We start from the raw sequence: 12,802 nt of genomic DNA, 5'->3' as shown, positions 1-12,802 counted from the left end.
TGTCTTCCCAATTGAGAACTTCATGGGAGAAAACACGTTTAAGCATTTTATGAAAACGATTGTTTTTCGCTGAAAATGAACTATGATAGCGTGAATGTAAAATAAAATCCGAAACTTGTAGAGTATAAATTGAAGGAAAAATAAATTTTCTGATGCAGTTAAACAGAAAATTAAACCGTCGTGAAGAAGTTAAAAATGAATTACATTGTACTTATATCGGGCACGTAATAACACATTAAAACTTTACGCTTCACGCGAGGAAACCAATAAAATCGAACAGAAAAGCAAATATATTCACAAGATTGTTATTTTGCATTACACGGTTTATTATGGACGGAGCACGAAGCATCGTCTTTTCAATACAACATTCATATACTTATCATAATACACGTTCATATGCTTAACATTGGCATTGTTCTTAATTCTGTTTAATAACCTTGTATACACACAGGTTCTTAACAAACTCGCGCACTTAATCGCTAATTTTGATTGCATGAAAGAACAGCATAACATTGTCGGAGAGTAATTTCAGCGTTATCACGTATAAATGTTAAACTAACAAGAATCTGGCGAACGCTAGTGTATCATACCCATTTAATAACTAAAACAAATCGTATACTAAAGTTACTTAAAGTACAGAAAATAATGGAATATTTATGTTTTATATGCACCACTAATAAATATTTAAACGTAAATACACGAGGTACTTTATCTAAACATAGCCATTTTTCATTTTACCTAAAATAATTTATTCTGCTCGTGAAATCATATGCCAACATTTATGCATTACATATACAATGAAAATGAAATAAAATATCCAGGCAATATGCATTACATACATATACGTATGATCGTTGAATTTACTTAAACGACGATTATAAATCAGAACTTAAATTCTATTTTCTCTTAATATATGCTTTATATCAGTTTGAATTGATAAATGCTTTTACTAGGAAACATTTGAATATCAAATACATTCGAGTACGAACTGAAAATATTAAATTCAATGTATAAGAAATTTGCATACTGCCTAGAAATATCACGGAATACTGCAAATTTTTTCAAGCTCCAAAAACGTACATACTTTTGAAATCTATTGTACTTCAAAGAAATACATACTTGTAAATGCTCAATTATCGATCCTTAATACGAACTCGTAATTGTAACAAACTCTTCGTTTAAGAACCTCTCTTGAAAGCACTAAGGAATTACAGAATAATCATTTCTTTGCCGTACTACGAAATCAAAACAAACTATTAGTAACGACTTACATATTTACGTTTAAAGTAACCTATAAAATAAGTAGACAGTGAATATACATTCTTCAGATATGTATAACGCATGCTCTCGTGTTAGTTGTATCAATACTATGAACAAACATTCAACGAACACTGTTTAAACTTATTGTCCTTATGTAAATTTCTTTTAATATCGATTTTATTTTTTTTTTGTTACGATGCATAGGAATGATCAGCGCGATCAAAATTCGCAAAAATACTTCGCTATGATAATGATAATCAACAGGAACACGGGCATTTCCGTAACGAGATGCATCGAAATATTTCGTGGCAATATTTTAGCGAAACCGATACCATCGGTAGAAATTTTCAATATACAGACACACAGTCAAATGAAACATTTATGCAACTGTTTAGGGAAAACTTCTAACAATTGAGTCTGAGAATAAGTGTAACAAAGCCAAAAGTTTGAAAACTAAGTTATTTCCTTCAAACATTAAATTCTTAAACTGAGGTAAAGTTAACTTGCACCACTCTTTTCTATGAGATCAATCATTCATTATTTTCTATCCTTTACAATCAACTGTTTCTAAAAAATGAAGATCAAATGTACAACATGTCTGGTATAAATGTATATATAATGTAAACTTTAAAGATTGATCAAATTTATTGAAAGAAACAAAAATGTCTTAATTAACACGTCAGATAATTAATATTTATAGGAATATTCAGCTTTTTAATTGTTCAGACATTATCTTTTTTGTGACAAAACATATTGTAGATCATGTAAAAGAAGTAAACTGTAATAATTCATAAAAAAAAACATATCTATCCCAAGATTCTCTATTAGTTGTTAACATATTAAACTTTTTACATGTGAGTCATTCTACAGCATGTGCACAGCCTGTTTCTTTCAATGAATTTCATAAACCCCTGAAAGGTTTATTCCTGCAGTTTATTTCCACACTATGTATTCCATTACTTTACATACTATTAAATATACAACATAATATTTATACAAAAAATGTTTGATTTGGAGAAAAAAAAACACAACAGTAGAACAGTGACTTTTTCCCCATTTATCTTCATTTTTTAAAATTATACCTCTATTTTCTCTGTAGGCACTATTAATGAAAAACTGTTACAACATTTTATGATTTTATTCTGTGTTGAAATAAACGGATTTTTACTTTTATCACTAAAAGTCTTTACTAGTAAATTTATGTAAAACAATGTTTTTTCATAATTTCTTTAAAAATGTACTTGATGAATTAACTAACTGAACCAAACAATAGTCAACAAAGATTTTCTCTTCCAAATCAAACAACTTTCTAACTAAAAAATAACTGAATGTTCACAAAATCTGGACACAGTGTGTAACTGAGATGAAAACAATAAAATCAAGTCTGTCACTATTAATTATTACAAGACAAATTTTGTTTCCCCTTTATGAATAATCGACTACTGGAAAATTAATATAAATGCATTTTAATAAAAATGTGTTATCTCATTAAGAATTGCAGCATTTAATTATAATAATTCCAGCAAGTTTTTGTCTTCCTCCCATTAAAATAGTGTAACATAATTGCAGAGTGATAATATTAATGTTCATATGGATACAATGTACAGAAATAAATGAATGTAAGATATAGTATAATCAATTATTTTGCAAAAATTAATATTGTTAATATGACTTTAAGATAATTCCTAAAATTGTTTGCTATCTATAACATTATGACAGTTTCTCGAAGACCCCGATTTTTCTGTCTGTATTATATTACTTATTCAGAACATAATTAAATCAAGCCACTTATGATGTATCTGTTAACAAGAAACTTCATTTCTTAACAATGGGTATTTTCCATTTATTTTTCTTATTAGAACGAAGTATTTTTATAATCGTCAATATCGTTCCAAACTGCAATAAATATAAAATGAATTTCGCAAATTCTAATCAGCTTACTAATATCTTAATTGTTTCTGTTCATAAAATTTTTTTAATGCAATTTTATTACTTCGATACATTGTTATCTAAGAAATGTTATGCTTTATGCTCTTTTTAGTATTAATTTGCTTGAATTTGAATGATAGCATTGCTTTTGAGCAATACATCTAAAAATGTTCAAATCGAAATCACTAACAATTATTTATATATAAAACGTAAAAATATAACTACGGATTCAAGATTACTAAAGCATGATAAATTTTGTAATACTTATATGTAGTTTGGTTCAACAATGTAATTAAATGTACGTGAAAATCCAATAAGCACCTTACAAAGAATATATGTATATAGTAATAATATTGTTAAGTATTCATTATTTAACCCTCTATGTATAAACTTTAATACTTTTAATTATAATTACCATCTAAAAGAAGGATTATGCTCCAAGAAAGTACTGCAAAAATTGTATTAAAAGTATGGCTAATTTTTAAGTCCTTAACCATTTTAGATGAAATACATACGACCTAGTATACTAGGTAAAATTTTTAATTGTTATTGTGCTTTAAAGGATTTAATAGAAACTTATGTAATTTATTTAATTGGAGATAGCCATTAATTATATAGAATTCCTTGTTCCATGCAGTTACCTTCATTGACTTTTCTACTGCATAATAAAATACTGTCATTTCTGATGTAATATACATTACAAGAAACGTTTTTTTTTTTTTAATGAAAAATAACATCAGTAGAAACAATAGTCAAGGTCATAATTTAATTATGTAGATGCAATTGTGTTTTATCCATATGTATTACAGAATACTATTGTATTATTAACAATTATTTCCCTTAAAAATTATATTGCGTTATAATATCATAGTCTTTATTGCAATATCATAAAATGTTGATTATATAAAATACTGTATATACAATACTTAATTTTTGGTAAATAGTTTAATCCTTAAAATACATAAGTAACAGAGATAATATTTCAAGTATAAGCAATTAACTTACATTTCTTTCAAGCAAATAAATCTTTAATGTTTTAAATACTGGATAACAATGTGTAGTTACTGTTGGTACTTTATTTTTTTGTCATTTATTACTTCAGTGCTTTTATATATGCAGTATTACAAAAGAAAAACATTAGATGAGCACTGACCAGATTTTTATATTTTAAGGAGTAAACTACATGAGAATGAAATGTGAATAATAATAATACAATTACTGGCATTTTGAAATATAGAGGGTTAAATAAGATGTGCAAAAAACATGTAGCATATATCTAGCATAGTACTGCTGGTATTTCAATAAAGTAAAGAAGTAACTTATTTATGCTTATATATGTATGAAACAACAATTTTCATTTGTGTGCTATCTATGTTAACTTCTTTATTGAGAGAAAACAGTATAATAAAATTCTATTTTTGCTCGTTACAGGCATAAATTTAATTTGAAAAATTGATTCTGATCTATTAAAATCTGTGCAGTACTATACTCTTAAATATAATCAACATAGTTTATAGTAAATACAATTCTGGAATGTTGTAGTTGTGACGCAAAAATAAACCACTTACGTTAAGTCAGATATATTGTCTAGAAAATATTATCCCAGACCATGGTCCTCAAAGAATCCCTGTGGAGTTTCCTCCTGAAACACACGAATAGTATTGTTAAATTAAAACATATGTAAAACGTACGTATATGTATATGAAGAGGGATCAATTTCTTTGATGCTGCAGTTTATCATATAATGCAAATATACAATAATGAAAATATATAAGTATACACATACCTACTTTGTAATTAAGTAACCTCCTTGATGCAGCTTCAAATGGCGAACTGAACCCTTTTCATATAACTGAGTATTACTTGTATGGATACACAAAGCTGCACAAAGCACATATTCATTTATTGCCTCGTTTGAAATGCTTAAGCATCAATCATAGAAATGTCTGTGTTGCATGCTATGTACAGAATGTCCCTGCACTTATTGTTAAATGGGTGTGCATACCATAAAATAGACCAACTTTAATGAAAAGACCTTCCTAGCAAACAATCAATAAATAAGAGTTCTAATAATAATTTTATTGCAGGTAGAAACAATTGATAAAGTGTCTTATTAAAACCTGAAAGGGTAGATACAATATAAATAAATACATAAATTGGGTTAATTACATGGAAAAGGTGATATATAATTCTGTGTACAATTACTTAAAAATTCCTTTTCATACATTTATTATTGGTATTATTACCTTGTTAGAATTATAACATTAAAAATTGACACTGCTTATGTATATACACATACACACATACAAAAGTGATACCTTAGAATGTTCATCTCTAATTTATACTAAAATAAATATGATCAAGTTTACAAATATGAAGGGAAACTATACAAAATGTAAAGAAAGAATTTCTTATGCAATTAAAAATTGTGTGAACTCTATGTAAATACTTTTGTGTTGTATTCACAGATAAATAATGGCTTTCTAAATACACATAATTTTATTGCCATAGTACGGGACTAATCTATGTTGTAGCTATTACCTACTCAGTAATAAAATAAGAAGCAATAATATTACTAAGAGGATTTTCTATTAGCTAATATATATTACTCTCTTCATATATGAGTTATAGCAGTTGCCTATAGAAAAATATACTAAAGTTTGTATACTAGATTTGTAAGGGTTGTCAATGGTAAGTAAAAAATTGATGCTCAGTAACTATAGAAAAAGTAGAGACGTATGATGGCATCATGCAGCGGGTGAGCCTGCTCCAGGTCTTGATTCATGTGGGTTGTCAGATTGGCCATGAAGGGCATGCAAGAACGCAGCACCTACAAAAGCCCTATCTCCCGCAGAGCACCTTCCACAGCTTCATCCTTCCACAAACAAACAAATATTCTGACTAATCTTTAGTGTTTTTCTGGATGTGTCCTTAGTTATGGAACATTAATGTTGAGCTAAATCTGACTATTCAATTTCACAGTATTAGATACATTATAGAAGAGAGGTATAATCTTCCGAGAAGGATATACTTCCGATTTTTTTTATCCTCGGGATTCTTACGTATATTGACGTGCTGATTACGAGTATGATAGTGAAAAACCATAAGAATCATAGTTTTTTTTATTTATTTCCGTAAATAATGGGAATTTTGAAAAATACTTCAGATAAAAGTTGTAGACCCCATCAAAATACACATTTTATGTCCTATTGATTTTTGTTATAAAGATAATAGTTTTTGAGAAAAACGATATTAAATGTCCAAAACTTTATGTAACTCATCCAACACAAATCAAGTTTTATTGTCAATTTCATTAGTTAATACTAGAAAGTTTCCACGCGTAGCTTTCATCCCCAAAAGGAATAACCCAAACCTAAACTTAAACATTAAATTAAACGACTGTTCATTATAGAAAATAACATATGTAAAGGACATTGCAATCGCGGGTAGCTCCATATAAGTGAATAATCACTTATCTTTTTTCTCAGAAACTATTATCTTTATGACAAAAATCAATAGGACATAAAATGTGTATTTTGATGAGGTCTACAACTTTTATCTGAAGTATTTTTCAAAATTCCCATTACTTACGGAAGTAAATAAAAAAACTATGATTTTTATGGTTTTTTCATGGTTTCTGCTATGAAAATAGAATTTGTGCCAATGCTCACTATCATACTCGTAATCAGCATGTCAAAATACGTAAGAATCCAGAGTATAAAAAAACTCGGAGGTATATCCTTTTCGGAAGTACACCCGAAGAGAGTTAAACTTTATGAATAAAACATTTCATAAAAAATTTATTATACAAGATACCTTTTTATCCTGTTGAACTGATACTAAAACAAAATTAAATAAATAAAAGCAATGGCAAAAAATATGTTGACCAAGTAAATACATAATCTAATGTTAATGATAATACTTGTTAAACTATTTTTTATATACATACAAAATGTATATGTAATAATACTTGTTGATATATTTATCTTGTATTTTTGATACATTAATGTAAGAATAACTGTCCCTAACTGACATTAGTATATGAAGTATATAAATAAATGTTAAACATTTTGCTGAATTTGCAATAGTTTCTTAAAATTGTTTGTGTGTACTTATATCTTATGATATAATTAAAATAACAGTCACTATAAGAAATTTTAAATATTTTGCTGCAAATAGTAATATATGAAAAATTTCCTAATTGGCTTGAAATTATACATAAACTTCCTGTTATTAACATAAAATATTTTCCTATAAATATCTTACAAATATTTTTCTGTAACATTTGTGTTGTGTGAAAAGCGTAATTATATTGCCTAATTAAAAATATGTTATACAGTATAATAATAATTTAACACAGATATAATCTAAATGTACTCTCTATATATTTCACAAATAAGTAATCACAAAATATTACAAGATGTTCCTACAAATACCGAACATCGCCTGAATAAAACTCTCATAAGATTAAATACATATACTAATTTAACATAATCATGATCTAACAAAGCATGACTAATAAATTAACTTCATGAAAACCACTGTTTCGTTATGCTCTTCATATAGTAAAATGTGTCTTATAAAAAAATAAGACAAATAAATACTATAAGTTCATGAAAAAATTACTTCCATGCAATTAAATTATGTGTAAAAAATAACAAACATGTAAGCATAATTCTGCATCATAAAATCTTATAATTATTATTCAAAATATTTTGTGGATCACGATCAAAAACATTACATAAAATTATGCTGTCAGTATAATTGACAATGATTAATATTTATTGCCAATTGAAAATATATACATACATTTCAACAACTTATAAGCAACAGCATTTCTATAGCATTATATCTTTCCCATATAACTTTCTATAAAGTATGATAATGCTATTGCAAAAAACAAGCATTTAATTACATTACTCTTTCTAATAAAATAAAGAAAATGATCTAATGTGTCTTATCAATGGTGTTTTATATACCAATTTATTATTTATTGACGTTTATACTTTCACAATTATTGTAAAAATATATTCTTCCCATTAATTTATAAATATTTTGTTATAAATATAATAATAAATCATTTAGAAGATATTTGAAGTAATAAAATATGATCTTCAAAGTAACAATAATTACAATAATATTTCGTAATAGGAAAAACGTGTCTATGTTCTTATTTTCATAATTATATAATACATTAATTATAATGTATACACTTAAAGTGCATAGTTTAAAAATGTTTATAAAACTACTTGTAAAAGGAACTGAGAAAAATGGGTTTACTTATATTACTGACTATTTAACTTGTATTTTATATATTTAGAAAATGCTTAAATTGTTTTGCTTGTATTAAATATAAAGCACACAAAATTGTTTTTCATGATTTTATAAAATAATTGGACTTATGCAAGATTTATATAGAATATCATTAATATACAAATGATATTAAAGACATCTTACTTCATTTAAAATCAAAATTATTTACAAATAATTTTATAATTATGTAGTAAATATGAGTATGCTCTAGTTTAAAGTAAAACTGTATCTTTCTTATTGATATTAGTTATTACATATTTAAATAGATTTAAAAAAAGTAAAATTTTTTATATAAGTATAAAATACCTACTCTGACCATAAAATTTTTTAAAGAAAAGAACCAGCAATTATTACTAAAACACGTGATGTAATTATTTTGTCTAAATTATGTAAATTATAAAAGGAACTTTAAATGGAAGTAATTTTATATTGTCATTAAATTTGTGCATTATGTAGATCACAATATCAAAGATACTGTATTGTAATATTTAATGTGAATAAAATATGGCAACAATTTGTATAGATTTAATTTTGCCACTACAGATATGCTGTTGCATACATTATATATTCATAATACATGTAACCCCTTACATTAACAACAGAATAAGCATATAAGCATTCTATGCACATAGCATTAGCTACTAGAAAAAAATAACAGTTTACAATGTTTTTAAACACATATTATATCTACATTTGTTTGTATAAATGTTACACTTAATATCACTGGAAAGAACGGGCAGTCACTTTTCATGCTTTCCTGACTACATAATATTTTATGTAATTATATATTAATAACGGTTCCACGATCTAATTATGTTAAAAAAAAAATAAATCATATTTATGATTAGTAATGATAAAGAGTTTTACTAATCATTGTATATATGTATCATATATATCTATAATGGGATTTATAATACAGATTTTTAAATCAAGCGTTACAACAATAATTATCATGTATGTACAACTCACGCTAAATGTTAATAAAAATTTTAAACGTTTTAAAACAAGACTGCATAAACGAACAAAAGTAGTTCCAGAATATAAAAATACAGATATACATATAGCACATCAAACTTACAAAGGGACAAAAACTATCAAACCTAAAGAAAAAATCTAAGGGTGTGCGAGAACAGAAGAATATTGCGTTAATCGAGATTCCGAAAGTGTCTCGCGAAATAAGAAAATTGTGATTCCCGAAATGTCGTGTACTTGAAATTCAATTTGGTACGAACCATATTTCGAGTACCAGACATTTTGAACATTCAATTATTCTTATATTGCAACTAAAGATGCACGGATAGATGGAAATTCGGGCTCGGGCCATAAAGAAATTGGCAATTACATTTTGCCGAACTCTAACTCGGACCCGAAAAAGTCGGGAGAATTCGGTTGTACGCCCGTAAAATTCAAGAGTTGGAGTGCAAATCAGTCCGATTATAATTAAACTATTCAACATACCCAGGCAGCTTTACATCAGTCGATCCCACCAGATTTCTTCCGATATGGATCCAATAATCAAAAACATCACGTTGTCCGATAATCTAAAACTACCAAGCGGCCCGAATTTGACGATCCGTCCGACTGGATCAACTTTTTTGAACTGTTCAAATATTTGTAACGGTTGTCCGATCAAATCCACCCGATCTTTGCCGAACCGAACCGAACTAAACCGAATCGAATCGAACAGATCGGAAACATCGTATTCCAAACGTTTTCACATTTAGTTTATCGTATACTAAAATGGGATAGTAGACTTGGTAATAAAAGAATCGATTTTGGTATAGCTTTGCTGGCGTGGTACCTACATTAAATCTTTGGCTCAAATCTGTCGCTTTCTTAATGGTTCGAACCTGAGTTTCGGACTACCCAAATATCCCTAATCGCGATATACTTTCGAGAACAAGATCCAATTCGACCCGACTCGAAATTATCGATTCTCGCGCGCCCTTAAAAATAACACATTGTTATTACAAAATTTTAACTTAAAGGTGTTACATTCCATCATGCATTGAAAATATTACATTGTTAATCGACATCGAAGTGTCATTACAACCCATTTTCGCCAGGCATTAAAATAATGCGGTGACTACAATTATATTGAAAATAAATTTTTTATATTGTTGTAATACATAGCCGTTAACAAATACTTTTTCTTCAAATACTCTTTTAACTACCACTGTTGTAAAATTACTGTTATAAATGATCTGAATGAAGTTCTTTATTACCCGCCCTCTTCCTGATTTTGATGATTTTCAAGGAAGTTATAAATGGTAAAATACTGATCAACTTTTTCCTCTGACAAAATTTTTGGTCGGCACTAATTTCCGAAATATTAGCAACTAAATTCAACTAAAATCAACTGGAAATTATGCCAGAGGAAAAAGTTGTTCAATATTATACCTTTTATAATATATTTGAAAATCAAAATCAGATTTGGGAGGCATGTAATCAAGAACTTCAACATGGTCTGTGTATAATCTTAAAATGTTCCTTATCTTCACATAGAGTTATAAATAAACATTAATATGTACCTCTAAACTTTCTTGTATATAAAAATAGTTGTATATAAACTTATATATGTAATAGTACAATATTAATTATGTATTAAACTTAAGAAAGTGATTCAATATAAGGACATTTTGTTACACCTTTAACACCGCATTATTAACATTATTCTACCCAGAATAAACAGGCTACAAACATGCTACACATACAAATCATCCAAGAAGTTTTAGGTACTTTTTATATGTACCTATTGATCAATGTAAATTTAAGTATTTTGATAGGGACATTACACACGAATTATTGGAAGTTAAATATACTATGCGAATCGTTTGAACAAATTTACAGGTACAAATAAGATAATGAGCATTAACGAAATGCAATAAAAATGATAAAATATACTGTTCACGTTCTTAAAATTCAAAGTCCATAAAATGATTATCTTATATGTTAAAACGATTCGAGCATATTACTAGAAAATAACAGACAAAAATTATAGTGTCGTTAAAAAGAACAAGTCACAACTCAATGGGTACATCCCCATAACTAACCTCCTGTAGTAAATCCTGAGCTGCAATGGCTTTTAACACATTCTTTTTGCTGGTCTCCTGAATTTCACCACCAACCAATAATTCATCTAAGATGAAGTATGCTTTCTCAAAGTTGAAGATTATATCTAATTCACACACCTAATAACACACAGAAATTAATATTAATATAAACAACGTAAATTTGTTATAAAATTACAATCAAAGACATGGCATTTAATTTGCATATTTTTGTATTACCAAATCTTTAATAAAAAATATTTATTCATAAGATAAATGAAAAAAACTAAATCAAATAAAAAATTAATTGTATTATCATATAATAGATAAATAACCTTATACTTACACTTCCAAAATATTTATCCAACAATTCAACGTAACGGTGTATGATTTCTAAAGTGAGTAATTCATTGTCATTCTGTTCAATTGCACAACAGAAATATAAACTCGCGTATCTATAAAACAAAATTATCTTTTCATTAAAATAAAACACTTTGTTGAATTATGTCGTAAGTAATTGCACAATTATAACATACCGTTTGTAGACAACTTTAACATCCTTCCATTCTAAGAAACTTGACATTTTAGGTTTTCTTGCCAATATTGTAGTAATCAATTCGCGCGTAATTTTCTTCTTTAATTTATCTGGATGAGCCACATACCACTTCTGTAGGCGCAACTTTCCTTGGCGACTGAATAATAACATAAATTGCATCTGAAACAAATTTCGATACTTTCATAAACATACATTCCTATATCGTTTGAAATGCCAGCAATACAGTAACCATTATTTAACTCTCGTCTCGTGAAGAATATTTACCATTTTTAAATAAATTTCTTTTGTTGAAGTAACTACAAAAATAAACACAACACCTTTCACCTGCCCACAATACGCAAAATTACCTCCACCTTTGGAGAATATAACTTAGTTTACACCGTATTCATTTTTGATACGCGGCCAAGAATAGCGCACACGATGCACACTACAGTGCCACATTGAGCACCGAGTGCACTACTCACACTATGCCAGATCACGGGTATGTGAGCTCGTAGAGTTTCGGAGAGTCGACAAAGGCAAACTGACATATACCCTCTTTCTCGATTTTCCGTAGCTGGCCGAAGTAATTTCGGATCGCCTCGTGGGAGTCGAGAGAGAAAGGCTTACGTTTGCCTTCTCGCTCTTGAGCGAGCTATGTAGGCCCATACAAGAAATTCCATAATGAAAAAAAAATTTGGTGAAATTGTTTTTA

The 12,802-nt window shown here is 27.8% G+C and overlaps 1 protein-coding gene across 4 annotated transcripts; it reads right to left on the bottom strand.

Moving 5' to 3' along the window:
- Nucleotides 1–302: 302 nt before the first annotated feature.
- On the bottom strand, nucleotides 303–12,551 carry Ap-1sigma (AP-1 complex subunit sigma-2). Of its 4 annotated transcripts, XM_076772397.1 has the most exons (6): nucleotides 12,373–12,551; nucleotides 12,089–12,267; nucleotides 11,899–12,007; nucleotides 11,556–11,693; nucleotides 4,976–5,070; nucleotides 303–4,831 (listed from the first exon to the last, which is right to left on the bottom strand). In XM_076772397.1, exons 1-5 carry the CDS (start codon nucleotides 12,373–12,375, stop codon nucleotides 5,011–5,013), a joined length of 489 nt encoding a protein of 162 aa, XP_076628512.1. In that variant the 5' UTR covers nucleotides 12,376–12,551; the 3' UTR covers nucleotides 303–4,831; nucleotides 4,976–5,010. The 4 variants fall into 4 exon arrangements, with proteins under 4 accessions (XP_076628512.1, XP_076628516.1, XP_076628515.1 ...); XM_076772401.1 differs by lacking the exon at nucleotides 4,976–5,070; XM_076772400.1 differs by lacking the exons at nucleotides 303–4,831; nucleotides 4,976–5,070 and adding an exon at nucleotides 5,406–6,064.
- Between the last annotated feature and the right edge of the window lie 251 nt (nucleotides 12,552–12,802).

The sequence above is a fragment of the Colletes latitarsis genome, chromosome 9 (assembly GCF_051014445.1).
Source record: "Colletes latitarsis isolate SP2378_abdomen chromosome 9, iyColLati1, whole genome shotgun sequence".
Classification (NCBI taxonomy): Eukaryota; Metazoa; Arthropoda; class Insecta; order Hymenoptera; family Colletidae; genus Colletes; species Colletes latitarsis.
Note: the sequence above shows the minus strand (reverse complement) of the source record. Positions and strands in the feature narration are given on the sequence as shown.